General features: G+C 38.5%; 1 protein-coding gene across 1 annotated transcript in view; it reads left to right on the forward strand.

Annotated features, from left to right (window-relative positions):
* Positions 1 to 13,743, forward strand: part of LOC131368338 (LHFPL tetraspan subfamily member 6 protein) — a 51,197-nt gene extending 37,454 nt beyond the window's left edge. Inside the window, exons 3-4 of the mRNA XM_058414395.1 lie at positions 7,886 to 7,984; positions 12,969 to 13,743. Coding sequence (XP_058270378.1) covers positions 7,886 to 7,984; positions 12,969 to 13,087 — 218 coding nt within the window. The 3' untranslated portion in view covers positions 13,088 to 13,743. The remainder of the gene's footprint in view (positions 1 to 7,885; positions 7,985 to 12,968) is intronic.
* The last annotated feature ends 1,608 nt before the right edge of the window (positions 13,744 to 15,351 follow it).

Genomic DNA, 15,351 nt, shown 5'->3' on the forward strand with positions numbered 1-15,351 from the left:
CCAGAACTCAGGATCAAACCGTGGACCCTGGAGCTGTGAAGCTGCAGTGCCTACTAATTACTCACTCTTAATTTCAGACGATGATCAAATCTGAATGGTGTGAAATGATGTTTGTTCTCTGTCTTAATTTCAAAAGAAATGTTTTCCTTTGGATTTCCATTCATTCTTATCCACATTCTGACTTTCCCATGAAAGTTTCTCCAGTCTCAAATACTAATGCTATAGATCCTTTTCTTTGGATTCCCTCACCCTGAAATAAAGCTCCTACAAGGAATCCTCTGATCCTGTTTGAATTCTGTATGGAACATTTGCAGGAAAGCAGGAGGCCAGTTAAGAACTTTGTGAAGAAATAAAAGGTTCAGAAAATCAAAATCTAAAAGTATTTGGTCTTTTTTATTTGGGTGTTAGGACAAATAATGGTATAGGGTCATTCTGAACAATAAATAAAAATGCCACTATTACTCACCAAACAATATTACCGAATTATTTCAATCTTACCGAATGAATATAAACAGAAAGTTTTCGATCAAGATATTAAGAATGTTCTTGAATGAACAATTCACTTGTTCTCACTTTCCTCCCTCAATCTCCATTCTTCTGACCCCCATCCTTTCTCTCCTTCTTTTGCTTCTATAAGAGACAAATCTTGTCCAAAAGGTTCCCTCACTCCAGTGCACTTTGGTGCACTGTTTTCACAACTCCTCTTCTTTTCCCCCCTAACCCTTCGTCCTCCAAGTCCAAGAATGATGGGATACTCTTTTAAAACGGCCTCCAGACCTATTCATGTCACCCATTCTCCACTGAATAACCCAGCCAGTCATTATTTTTCCCCTCTCTCTCTCTCTCTCTCTCTCTCTCTCTCCTCTCCTTTCTCCGCCCATTTGAATGCTAATTGAGAATACGAATGAAAGCCAAGAGTGCAGGGGACACAGAATTCCAGAAACCCCACTGATGAAACCAGGGAAGAGATGACAAAAAAATGAGCGCCTCAGAATAGTGACATGACCTTGCTTTCATAACACGAAAGAATTTTACATTGTTTGTGTGAACCTTCAATTACTGGGCTGGAGCTCACTCACTAAACATTTTAACATGGATAAACATAGACCAGTCGTTCATGTTTTATTTCTTGTGGTGTACCGTGACATTCTAATTTTACTTTTATGCCATCACTCATAGTCAGATGTAGCGGCTACTGTATATAGCTGAGCTTTTAAAAGCTGTTATATCACAGCGTGGTTGAATTCTCAATTCTGATTGGTCAGAAGGAAACACGTGCTGATTCCTTTTCTATTTTTAAAATATTATCACTTCTGTAGTAATAAAATTACACTGGGATCTGCCTGCACCACATAAACACAACATTGTGTATGTGTATATGTGAAGTATATTTAGCATTTTGGAAAAGGAGTCTCCAGTGTTACTGCCTCGTAAAAGCCAGAAGTAAAGCTGTAATCTTTTCTCAAATGAGTGTTTTCAGGACAGCGAACTTTGCAGTTTCTCAGTGACATTACAAGCTGTATGCTTGGTAATACATAGTAGCTTGCTACTATGATCGCGATAACAGGATCTTACTTATTTCACAGACGTTGCATGATTTTAATTGTAACAACAAATGGATAAAAGTAACTTGCTGTAGTGTAAGAGGAATAAAACACTTTATCACTCCACACTGCACATTCATTGATTATTTTCCTACAACACTCTGAGCAATTAATGTTTTATTACCATTGTGAATTCTCTAAACCATTACATTATTTAGATTATAATATATATATATATATATATACACCACAAAGTAAAGAAAATGGCTAATATCTGTTTAATTCTCCATAGTAAAAGTATCTCCTTTAAGTGTTAAAGGTTACAAATGGGTTTCTGCCTCACCGGACGTTTTGTTAAACTCCACAACTTCCTCGGTGTATGAAGTGTGCATCTTAAATCTTTAATTACTTGTAAGTACACATAATGCTCTCAGACTAGACTGAATGAGTAGCTGTAGGACAATCAACAAGAGTCAGAGGAAGCAGCAAACACCGACAAGTGCTCATCAGGGTCCACTCATGGCTGCATATTGAACACTAATGGAGGAGAAAGGATGATTTGGTGGTAGACCAGGTCATACTCTCTGTGAAAGATAATGTAGTGTCTGTAAATGGTATTGAACATTGAGGATATGTTAATGTGGGTATGGAGAGTAGTAGGATGGATGTAGATGGTTTGCCAGACAAGGTTCTGGTTACAATGCCAAAATCTTTAGAGTTAGATAAAATACCACATACTACAATAAGTTATAGAATGCCAAAAGATGAGGTAACATCGTATAGCATATGCTGATTCCTCTGATTAGCCTACAGAATTAATAGTAATTACATAATAGTATTAGTGGGTCACATATTCCATATGTTATAAAGAAAATGCTAGCTCTGCAAATCTCATACACAGCCTGCAACTATATATATCTCACTTACACTTTTCTAATTTCTGTTAAGGCATTGTCCTTGCACCGGCTTTGCATCAGATTGTTACGAGGACATTGTGTGTGCTATTATAGTTTTTACAGTAAAAAAAAAAAAAGGTTTGTTTCATAAGCAGAAGCTCAAGAGTTTTCCTGAAGTTGTAGGCTTGTGGGTTTGTAGTGGCTCGAGCCGATTTCCGTTCCTATGACTGCAGTGGTGAAAGCAGATGCACCTCTTCACAATTGTCAAAAGCCCTCACTGTGCTGTTTTTAGTTTTAGTTGTGTAATTGTTGCAAATCTGTTGTCAGGTGTGTCGATGAGTGGCATGATAAACACTACAGCAAATTTATTTTTAACTGGTCAGGCTTCTTTTTTGTTAAGTCAGGCTTCTTCAGTAAATAGAGGTTCGATTGACATCATTTTCTGATGACACCTTAAGGGATCTAGAAAGATTACAATCTCAAATGCTGTGTCTATAACATTTACACATTTCTATGCATGATAATATAAATAATATACAATCCCAGTGTTTACTGAAAGTAAAACCGTCTGTTCTAGGTTTTTATCAGGGCAAAATGGAAAAGACTTTATGGTGCTAAATGGAAAATATTCTTTAAAGCAATGTAAATATAAAAGAACCCCCTCCTTTTAACTCCTTTTAACAGACGCGTCTATGATGGATAAATGCTTAACCATTGTTTTTGGCTTTGTAATGAGCTAAAGAATCATTTCCTGTATTGAATGTTTAAATATTGATTCTTTAAGCTTGGGGGAAAAAACTTTTTATTATGAATTCTGGTGCTAAACTAAAATGGTTAATGGCCCATAAAGTGAAAGATACTTGTAGGAATATTAAACCAATGCATTACTTCAACATTTAAAGTGCGGGTTTTGTAGCAAGATGTAAACTATATAGATGATCCATACACCACCAGAAACACAGCAATCTGGAGAAAACATTTAATAAACTTTCCTGCTTTGGGACCATCCAAACCTACTACCACATGGGGAATAATATTCATTTTGCGTAATAATTGTTGTAATAATTACTAAAGAATTGTGTCTTCATCTATATTTTAACAACTGTAACCAGCCATTATGTTCTGAGTGTGTCATCCTTCCTGGTATTAAACATCCAGGACACCAGATTCCATGTTGTAGAGAGCAGTAATTAATATTTTGTCATCTGTCCTGTGATCTGAACATCTGACTACTTTGTTGCATTAAAGGTTTCCAGCTGGATTTGATGGCTCTCTTCCAGGATAACTTGATGTACTGTGATCCAGTCATTAAATGCTTTGCACTTCTTTGCTCAGTGCTGTATTCCCGGAACATCAAGTTAACCGGAATTAACTTCAGTTCTACTAATTTGACATGGATTGATCTACAAAACAAGTGTTACTTTTCCAAAAGCTCTAAAGTAGTGTCCACGTGGAAGTAAGAGTAATAAGAATAAAGATTAATAAATCTGCCTCAGTCCCCTTTGGTGCTCATCAAATCTGACACATTCATCCCTAACAACCTAAAGTATATTTATCACTGTAGACAAATTTCTAAAATAGCTTTTATAATGTGGAAACACATTAAGGAGGGATGCCTCCAAGCTCAAGCTGTCATTCGTAAGTCTGCCCCCTTGGCATCTTGGCATATCTGCAGTTGCCATTTCCATTCTTAGTAATCCTCACCCACCCTCTCCGCCACCCAAGCTCGGGCTCTCAATATCCCACATAGGGAGTGTGGAGGATGAGATTAAACATGCAGAATACCTAATGAAAAGCAAAGGAATGAGCAATGAGAGGCCACATGGCGAAAAGCAGTCTGCAACTCATGCTCATGATATGTTTGTATGAACAAACACCTGCTAATAGAATTTGGATATGTTTCATCAGTGGTTCTAAATTAGCCACACTCGCTACATTTCTCTGTGCTCCGCTCTAATAGTCTGACACTCTTTAGGGAAAAGAGTTACTGTAAAAGCAATACAAATCATTCTGACCGTTCACCTAAACCCTATAATGAAACATTTCTATCCTGATGGGAGCTATCTCTTCCAGGATGACTCCACCCCATGTGCAGGGCATGAGGGTTCACTTAAATGGTTTCATGAATATAAAGATAATGTAAATCATATGCTGTGACCTTCATAATCACCAGATCTTTAGCCAGCTGAACAACTACAGGAGAGTTTGAAGTCACTTGTTAGTCCAATCTTATCAGGAAAGGGCAGGTTGCAGGTTGATCATTCCAACCAAGCATAAGTCACAGCTGAAGTCTTCTGAAAGCCAAGATCAACTGAACAGGTGGAATCAGCTGTGACTTCTGCTTGATTGTTATGAAAACCTGCACACACACACACACACACACCGGCCCTTTCCGAATAAGATTGGACACCACTGTGTTAGACTATGCTCTCCACTGCCACTATCAAGACACCAGCTGGGAGAAAATGCTTCGGAAGAATAGTAAAATTGTCCTAATCAGTGCACTGAAGCTGTTCTCGTGGCTCATGGTGGCTGTGATCATCGTACGAAACCATATCATATTCGTTTTTCTGGCAATTTGTCACCCATCTGTTTGTTAGGCGAAAGACTGAATAGCCAAGTCTTTATATAATTGAATTGCAAAGTTTTGATATGATTATTCTAACGTATGCAAGATGTTCAAATTAAATCATGACAGCAAGTCAGATTTAACCCAATTCTGTGGGAAAACTACTGGCCTGGCTCAGAATCGCAGTTCAGTATGAAAAATGCTAAAAAAAAAAAAATTGTTTTTTTATTTTTATTTTTTTGGAAGAATGACCATCTCTTCAGATCCAACACCAACAACAAAAAATAAATAGTTCTCTGTTATAGTTACATAATAGTGTTTCCTCTTTGAAAAAAGTTTTTTTGTTCCAGACCCAGATGAGCTTTTCAGTGGACCTTCATTATGTTTTTGTGTAGGAACGTACGAATGTGCAGGATCGTCAACATCCAACATCTGCTACAAGTTCTATGCTTGTTGGAGCTGATAATATGCTTTTGCTAAAGGTTTGATGAATAGAGCATGCACATGAAGAGAGAGAACAGAGAGGAGGAAGATAAAAGAGTGAAGCTGTACTTCAGTTGAATGATCGCTGGAGACTGCAGCCACCTGCTTCCCTTATATTCTGTCATCCAGCTGTTTATAATGAGGGAAATGAATTGAAAAAGAGTGCATGTCATAACTTATGCACTAGATGTATTCACCGGTTGTCCTGTGTCTGTTAGTTGTGGATTATGTGTTAGTGTTCATGAGGCAATTAAGGCTTGACTACATGTACATACTTGTGATTATTTGCTCTGGCTTTGTCATCGAAACAAAGTTGGCTTACAGTTGTGGGCTACAACACCTTGCAGTTCTTAAATAATCTAATTCTGCGCAAATAGTTGTTGTACTTTAGAACTATGAGCTTTAACAAAATGAACGTTTGCTTTTGCCAAAGCTATAGAGAGAAGAAAAGCTATCCTTCTTTTGTTTCTGCTTTTTCAACACCACAGGACATTTCAAGCTGATTACACGCCTCTTTATCTGTTGACATTACTGACGACTTGAAAGAGAATTCATGAGGGTTTTTTTTATAATTTAGAATTAATATATTGCGTTCTCAATATGGCTTCAAACTTATGCATTCTCTCAGTTGTTTATGACAGGCACCAGAAGATTATATAAGCTCCAATTTATGCAGGAAAATTTTCAACAGTGTAATTTTAATAGTGACCATCGGAGAATCCCGGAAGCTTTTGATGCAGCATATTTTAGGTCTCATCTTCTGAGTGTTTCACTGTGATAGAAACCCACCCACACTTCAAAACTAGGACATTGAGTCAAGAGAAAGAGATCTGAATGCGCTGCATATAAACAGACATCCATATCATTTGACTTAGAGTTAGAATTGCCTAGTGTTTGTGAAGTTGCGTTTCTGATTAAATGATTAAAAGACCTTGACAGAAGTGTGAGTACGTTTTAGGTCAATCCATGTCCATAGGAACAGACAAGATAATTGTAGGCATAGGGAAAAGTCATGCATGCAATGAACACAATAATAAGCTGAGCACGATAGGGCAACGAGCCAGTGATGAGACCGAAGCAGTAACAAAGACACATGGATACCTAAACAAAACCATGTGCTATAAAAAAGCAGGAATTGTTGTGCTGGGAATGGCAACACCTGACAGCGTTGCAATTACTGCATGATTATCAGTTTGCTGCTCACACAAGGCATTCTCTTTATGATCATCAGCTCCAACACTTAGGTGATATTTTTCATTAAAGTCTAATTAAGAAATTCTCCATACAGCGCAATCCTGTGGAGGCTGAGGAAGGCTGTGAGTGCCTTATTAGGTGCAAATAAATGCTAACACCATTGAACAACATGTTCACCATGCCTCTCTGCACACGAGCAAATCTGAGGATCCTTTCCATTCTCGTTATATATCCTGCTGTGAACCCTTCTGTGCAGTCTTTTAACAACTACTTTATGCGTCCTGTATATTCCCTGTTAAGTGCCAGTGCGTTTAAGTAAGAAAGCTGTCGAGTGTTGATATGCTTTTTAGTGGAGTGTGGCTATAATGAATGTATCTGCCTTTCCTCATTTCTGAGGCACATGATAGACTTGTGTGGGGATTGATTTATTCCCCTTATCTCTCTCTGCGCCGCCATGCAGAAAGGTTACCCAGGGTTGGGCCTAAGCATGTCTCGCTCTCTCCATGACTGGCCCAAAACTGATAGGCGAGCAAGAGGCAAATTGGAAGGGATTAACCTCATGTGACAGCAAAGCCCTCAGCCGGAGCACTGAGGGCTAATATCCATCCAGAACTGACCTTGCAGCTCGGTGCTGAGACCCAGTGAATAGAAAAATGCAAAGAGCAGCAAGAATCCTCTTGTGACACCAGAAATGAGGCTGCAAGGGGGACTGGGGTTCAAATGAGGTCTTTTAGATTACTTTTAATATCACTTACTGCCACAAAGCAGCTTAAGCAGCTGCCACATTATACATTCAAAGTGTTTGCTGACTTCATCACCATGCCTAGACTACAGAAAGGAATTGCTATAGATAGTCTAATTCCCCCTAACTCTCTTCTTTTGTCATGTTCAGCAGCACTGAAATTAGTTTTTATTTTAATTTATCAGTTTTTATGTGCTCATGTAACTAATACACACTGTCAAAGAGCCCTCCACATGAAAAGATTAATCATCAGGATATATGGTGCCTTCTCAAGACCAATATTTTTAACTCGTCTCTTACTGAGTACACTAAAGAAACCTCCCAGTAGCGGTGATTTTGTTCCATTAAGACTCCTGAGAAGAGTACCGTTTAATTGAATGAGAGAGGGAGACATTGTTTAACATGACATTTATTTTAAAAAAACAAACTTAATGGTATTTATGTGTCTTCTCTGCAGGTCTTCTCATTGGCTCGGGATGTGCCCTGTACCCTCTCGGCTGGGACAGTGAGGAGGTCAAACAGACATGTGACAACCGCTCAGACCAGTTTGAACTGGGTAAGTCTAACTAACTATCATTTGAAAGGAAATTCATTAGTCACAGCAAGTGCATTGTCTTCATGCCGGAGCAATGGCATGAATAATCCTTTTACGTTACTACTGCTAGCAACACTTAGCAGGTGCCAGCTAACACAGAATGTTATCAAGAGGTTCGGTAATGCATTTGACGGAATGTAGGCTGCAGTGTTACAAATATAATGTTGCTGCAACGCTCTGAAAATATGGTGTGACTGAAAACGGTAGAAGAAGCCGTCTAGTCAAGTCCCAGTCAGATGTTTGCATAGAATTGCTGCCTGCTAGAGCTTACCGTGTTTAAAGGATGGGTATAGCACATTTATCATTTAAAGTAATCCTGTATGTCAGCTGTGGAAAAATCAGTAGAGGAATGCAAGTTATATCTGACTCGAAATAGCTTACATGGCTGATCACATAATATATTTGTTCTATTATACAAAACTGGACTTTATTCCATATAGCCTATGAACATGTTTTTGAGCTCATAGAATATAAGCCTATGCATATATTCAGGCAACTTTGTGGCATATGCTACCTTTCAAGCATATCTCAAACTAAATTTCATAACTAATAAAGTGCTGCCTTCTAAGACACGAACCCATGAGGCAGCATTGGCATCGGGGCATAAAGGCATCTGCCTTCCATTTTATACCCGCTCAATTTTATGATTTGCTTCACAACATTCAAAGCTTACAGAGCTTCAGAAGTGGCACGTAGCACAATTGGGGGGTGTTTCCAAAATCATGGCTCCATTTGAATGCACCATGACACTATGGGATTGTTCATGGTAAAATATCTACAAATAGAAATGATGCAGTGGTGGTGTGATATTCATAAACATGAGTTAAAACGTTCACAGTGTACCCAGAGAGCCCAAATTCTGTAATATTCAGAAATTGTTCTGTAAACCTCAGTGAACTGTTAGCTGGAGATTTGAACCTCGTGTATATTGCAGCAAACATTAATCTTTAATTCTCCAGTGAGGACACTTCTGGATTGTGTGTGAGATATTTGATCTCACAGAGCTAAGGGAAGTATTTAGAAGTAAAGCTCGGCTAAGCCGAGCTAATACAAATGCATAATAATAAGAAATCTGACTGAAATTGGATTTTCTCAACTCAATTCAATTTATATTGAGCAATATTAAACTGTCTTCTGTGAGATTTGCTGTTTTTGAGCTGCCCATATAACTGTCACATGCTGACAAAAGAGCTTCCACATGTGAAAAGTGAATATTCAGGGCAGTGACATAAACAGTGGTTTGAGAAAATAGATTTTACACACACACACACACACACACACACACACACACACTTAAACTCGGCCATCTGGTCGTCACCTGTCCTTTGATGGACTTTGATTAGCCATTGTATCCTTAGTTGTCATGGTTACACTAAAATCAGAGCTGAACTCCATTACCCATCAGCCCAAGCACATCACATGAGCCGACTGACCGCTCACACCTGTTCTGTGTTACTTTTAATAAGCATCCCTATTTAAATTCTGGTTGCTGTGTCTGTGTTATTGTCAAGCTTTTGTCCTTGTGATATCATACGTTCCATAGCCTGCACATATTTTTCCAGAGAAAGATGTGTGCCTCATGAGAGAGAGCGCCAACCAGCAAATAGCCGTGTGTAGAAAATAAAACCACTAAAATACAAGATTAAAAGAGGAAGGCCACTTTGGAGCCTGCTTCCAGTTTCCTTGTTTCCTTCCGAACCTTGGAAGTGTTCCACTGGTGCCGAAACCCAGGAAAAACCGAGGAAGAGTTTTCACTGCTGGCCGAGATCCACTTGTGACATGGGAAAAGTTTAGGGACTTTCTAAAACCCAGACTTCATCAATATGAGAAGCAAAATGGGTGTTGGAGCACCTCATGCAGACATTCCTGCAGGACAAACAGTACCACAAACCTTTAGCGGCAATGGTTTGAGTCGACTATGAGAAAGTTGGAGGTGGGCTTAAAACAACTAATTTACTTGCATTTTCAGACCTGGAAAGTCAGGTGGGATCTCTGGATGACTCAGAAGCATTCTTGGAGCTATGTGGCAGATGATACTTGAGGCATGGAAAAAGTTTGTGTAGTTTTTAAGTCCAGTTTATCCATGTCTGTGGTGATGGAGCATCTTATATGGACTTTCCTGTGAGGAACACTACTACAAGAACTTTTATCTGCAATGGTTTGAGTCAACTATGAGTAAGCTGGAGGCGGGCTCAAAAGGTGCTTTATATTTAGTCATACTTTCACATTTCATTGCTTTTATGCTTTTACACAGCTCTGCGCCGGTTGGCTCTCTCTTGAGGCACTCGTATCTCCTTTTTTTAACCCCCCGAGACCAATCACTGCAACACTGTTTATCCAATTCCCTGCCGGTGTGCAATCCTTACAATTTAACTTCTACGGCTTCGCCTGCATTCATAAACTCTCGAGCATGCCTCTGCTTCCGCACTTGTTCTGTTGTAGGTTTTTTTTTTTTTTGTCCATCTGAATTATTCCTTCAGGCTCTCTATAATCTAACTGTGAATGCATAAGTAGCCATTACAGTCTAGTTTACTCACTGTGCATGAATGCTACAGGCAGTCGAACTTAATGCCCCAGTTGAGACTCACTTTTGTGTAGACTTTAAGCAAAAAAGTGTGTAATCCAGCAGAAAAATGTGCAATAAGCACGCTGTCAGCAAGTCTTAAATGGGAATTATGGTGTTAAAGCATTCAGTACAATATGTTCCACTTTCCACAAATAAATAAACCATCACTGATTTAGATTTGTTACGTTTTTTTCTCTCTGCATATGTGATATATGATTATTGTCCATATGATCATGTGACCACAATGCAATTTTTTTTTTTTTTTTTTTGCTGAAACATCTAAAGCACCGAGGCAGATGAAATAAATGGTACTCTGTAGTCATCTTTTTGCTTCATTCATTGTTCACAGCTTCATAAATATAAACCTTTCTCAGGGGAAAACGTTGAGTGTGAGCCCAAAGCACAGGTGCTGTTCATCATATTACAGCACATAGAGACAAATGTGCAGCACAGAACAAATGTCCAAGTCTGACCTTTAAATAAAGTGCTCAGTTTCTAAAGGTTCTTCTAGTATGAAAAAGCCATAGCTGTTAAAAGGAAAGGCAAAAGAAATTCAGTCACTCAGAATAATGAATTGAGATCACGGAAGCTACGAGATTCAAAGAAATCAAAAAGAGCCTACAGAGATGGTATGCTAACTGATTTTTCTCTCTGTGTTGAAACTAAATCGACTGTCCACCTCTTCTTTGAGATATTGCATATTATTATACTGTATATCATGAGACAAGAGGAAAACATTATTGTATTTTCCAACAAATTATGCAAGGTTAGCTAAAAAAAAACCTCCGCTCCTGTCTTTGAGAGAATGTTTTTCCTGTTTATTTTCTGTCTATTTTGTATTCAGTTATAACTCCTCTGTAAGAGACCGCCATGAAAAATGATATCTGTGGAAATAGAGGTTGTTAAAGGCCAATGCCTGGTTTGTTTGTCATCTTAGAATATTTCAACATTATAAACAACACCGCAGCAAAAAGCGTGTAGGCGTAGTTCAACAGACAGACGACGCAGTGTGTTATCGAGGGATTGTTTGAGAATTTCCTGGAGAAATGTGAATGCTCCGGAAATTTTTCTGGAATCACTCAAGACAATCTTTAACTCCAGATGCAGAATTTTGAAGCTTGTGAGAAAGACAAAGTATGCGTTTAATCCTGGATCTGCATCCTTCTTCAGTTTGGCCCTTTAAATGAGTTTCACTGGGGTTTAGTTCCTCTGTGTGATGCATGGCTGGCTCTGCTTCACACCAGGGAGTGACACTTTAAGAATGTGAATGGTCTTTCGTTGTTTGCTCCTCTAAAATCAATAAGACCAGTCTTACAAGCCTTACTGGGAAGATATAAGTACCATATTTGTATGTACTACAGTGTACACATTTCTGAAAAAAAAAAAAAAAAAATCTTTTATGCCAGGAGAATTAAACTTCTCACTCTTGGATCTATTGTGAATTAAGATCAGGGCCATGATTAATTCTTAGGGACTAGAGCTGAAGGTGGGGTCAGAAAAATTCCAGCATGATGTCTGAATGTGTTTAATGTTTGCAAGAAGGAGAAATTAATACCAAGGTCTCATGCATTCATAAGGAAAACATTCTAACCACCCTGTAAGATGACTAATTCGAAAATAGTTATAGTGTAGATTCATTTACAGTCAGATTTTTTGACAGGATATTTTTTAAAGTTTCCTCCGGGTGCTCCAGTTTCCTCCCACAGTCCAAAGACATGCTTCTAGGCTGATTGGAGTCTCTAAATTGCCCGTAGTGTGTGTTTGCGTGAGTGAATGAGTGTGTTTGTGTGCCCTATGATGGGTTGGCTCCCAGTGACCTGAGTATAGATCAGATAAGCGGGACAGACAATGAAAGAAAAATGTTTTTAATTGATCCAACCACTTAAGGTGGCCTTAAATCTATTTCTTTAAACTACAGCCAAGTTCATTACACCATACTGTATACAGATAAAGACTGGTTGGTATCTTTAGGGCAACTAAAACCCCCATGCACAAATGTTTTCCTGTTCTCTGTAACTGTAATCATGCATAAATAGCTGAGAATGAGTAACAACACAAGAAGGTGGTGGTTTTTTTATTGATTTATTTTTTACACCAGAGATACATTTGAAGTGCAGGTGCATGTGGTTTGAATCTTGTAGGAACACTCTCCAGATACAAAATGTAGAAAGAGGTTTTGTCTAAGAAATGACGGGGTCTTAGAATGAGGTTTTGTAATTCTTTCAAAAAACGAATGAGAATGTTGGATGTTTTTGTTAAAAGAATTGGAATCAGGAGTCATTTTTGCCCCTAACTCTTTTATTTTGTGTGTATGTGTGTGTGTGTGCGTGTGTGTATGCGTGTGTGTGTGTGTGTGTGTGTGTGTGTGTGTGTGTGTAGGCTCGTGTGAAATTGGCTGGGCGTATTACTGCACCGGAGCGGGAGCAGCTACAGCCATGCTGATCTGCACCTGGCTGGCCTGCTTTGCCGGCAAGAAACAGAAGCAGTACCCATATTAGGAGAGATCCAGACAGCTTTAGCTTTATCTTCAGCTTTAAGCACAGAGCGAACAGCACAGAGCAGTCAAGGACGAGTGCCTCAGCGTGGACTATACGGAGCAGAGACGCTCTTTCACCTAAGGCATGAGCACTTTCTCCATTCCTCCTTTATCCGGCTGCTGGAATCCCTCTCACAGGCTGATTGCTCACATGGAAGTATCTTTTGACATAAAATAGACTGATCACACACAGCAACTGATGCGCTCTCATATCAAACATGTCTAGAGGACAAATGTCAGATAATCAGAAGGACCGCTTATCCTTAATGTCTTCTGTTAATCCTGAGAGTGCTCTTTTTTCTTTGTTCAGTGTACTAGTGCTAGTAAAATCTGTCCTAAATATAAACATCCATCATTATTATGAATTGTTTATATTTACATTTACACTACGAAATGCAATAATTGTCATATTCACCATACAGTGTTAAATAAGCATTATCAAAAGGTTAATGTCTATCATTTTATGATCATGTATACTATGGATACAGTATACGCTATATTCGTACATTGTGATATACAGTATATGCTTCATATCGAAACACATTTTGTGATAATGTACAAAACATGTATTGTATCATCCATTATATGTTGTAAATAAAAACCTTTTCATCAACAGAATGTTTGGTGACCTGAGTTTTACATGTATAGATAAATATTTTCCTTCAGCGTATTTAAGAGTCGATTTAATACAGCGATACATCTGTGTCTGAAATGCTCTTTTATTCTCAGACTGTGGCGCTGGCATTTGGGGTGTTCATTATCTGCTAGGGTGCATTGATTTGCATTTTAATAATGTATTTCATAAATAAACTGGATATTCTCCATTATGTCATTTTTGTGAGTACAAAACCAACCAAAATAGTGCACCATCTAGTGGGACATGCTAAAGAATTTTCACAAAGAATAAAGGAAAATGAATCATTTGACTGAGATGCATATATTTACACATACAAGTTATATTTCCAAACTTTAATAGGAACATTCATGCAATTATCCAAATTATTGACCATGTATCTGCATGATGTTATGAGTTGTGCTGCTGTGTGCACAGGTACGAGTGTTCCTATTAAAACAGACAGTCTGTGTACATTTTATTTAACCATTTGATGTGTTTCATTTAATTTAGTTGCGGTGGTAGCTCAACATTGACCAGAAGATCTGGGTTCAAGCTGCCACCGCTGGGCCCTTGAGCAAGGCCTTCAACCCACCCTGCTCCAGGGGCGCTGCATCATGGCTGACCCTCTGTTCTGACCCCAACCCTCAAGGATGGGATAAGCAAAAAAAGAATTTCACTGTGCAGGAATATATATTTGAGAGATAAAACTTTAAGTCTTCCTTTCAAATCCATACCCATCCAGTTAGATTGTGATACTCCATAGGTTTTGGTTAAACACATACGTGCCAGTTCACCTCATGAAGTGAAAAATAAAAGACATCGTTTTACTGTTAAGGGTCAGGAGAGGTTTGCTGTTAATCCTTGTTGTACTGAGTTAGGTATTACGGTTGCTGGCTCTGAAGATCAAATTCCTTACCCAGAGGGAATTGCTGGAGCATTTGCAAGGTAACAAGTTTGTGGCTGAAATTCTCAATCAATGACCTGTAGAAGCAATCAACCATGTGCCCTTTTTGCAAAATGCCTTGTCTCTCTGCCACAGAAAGGATACTTTACACAGGAATGTTAATGATAATGTGAGGGCAGGTCTCTTGCGTAATTCCTGCTGAAGTAATCATTTAAATGCAGAGGAACATGAAATATCGTGAGCTACTTAAATGACACCTTTGGCCAATGAACCGTGACAATCTTAGTGGCATCAAATTGTACAGTAACCACTAAGGAAGTTATGCTTGAAGTGTAAATAAACCGAAAATATTTGTATTTATTTTTCATCTAGCCCTTTAATGTTCTGTGCAACCGTTTGGTAGAGTCACTATATTTCATTAACAAATTTTTTTAACTTAACCCAAGCTGATTGGGCGACCGTTTGGTAGTGGCCTATATTTAAATAATTATGGGGTCTGTTAAAAAAACAGTTATATATTGTTGTTATTATTGACTGAATTAAATAAAGAATGCAAAGTAAGAATTGTTCCATTGCTTTTTTTCTTGTTGCAGACATTAAAGGGCTAGCTGGCTGTTAGCGTAAAGCTGTGTATATAAATAGCACCATATGTGGGATTAGAGCTTCAGTACTCCATATTAAAGAGCTCTTGGTCTTCTGGGACTGT

The sequence above is a fragment of the Hemibagrus wyckioides genome, linkage group LG17 (assembly GCF_019097595.1).
Source record: "Hemibagrus wyckioides isolate EC202008001 linkage group LG17, SWU_Hwy_1.0, whole genome shotgun sequence".
Lineage (NCBI taxonomy): Eukaryota > Metazoa > Chordata > Actinopteri > Siluriformes > Bagridae > Hemibagrus > Hemibagrus wyckioides.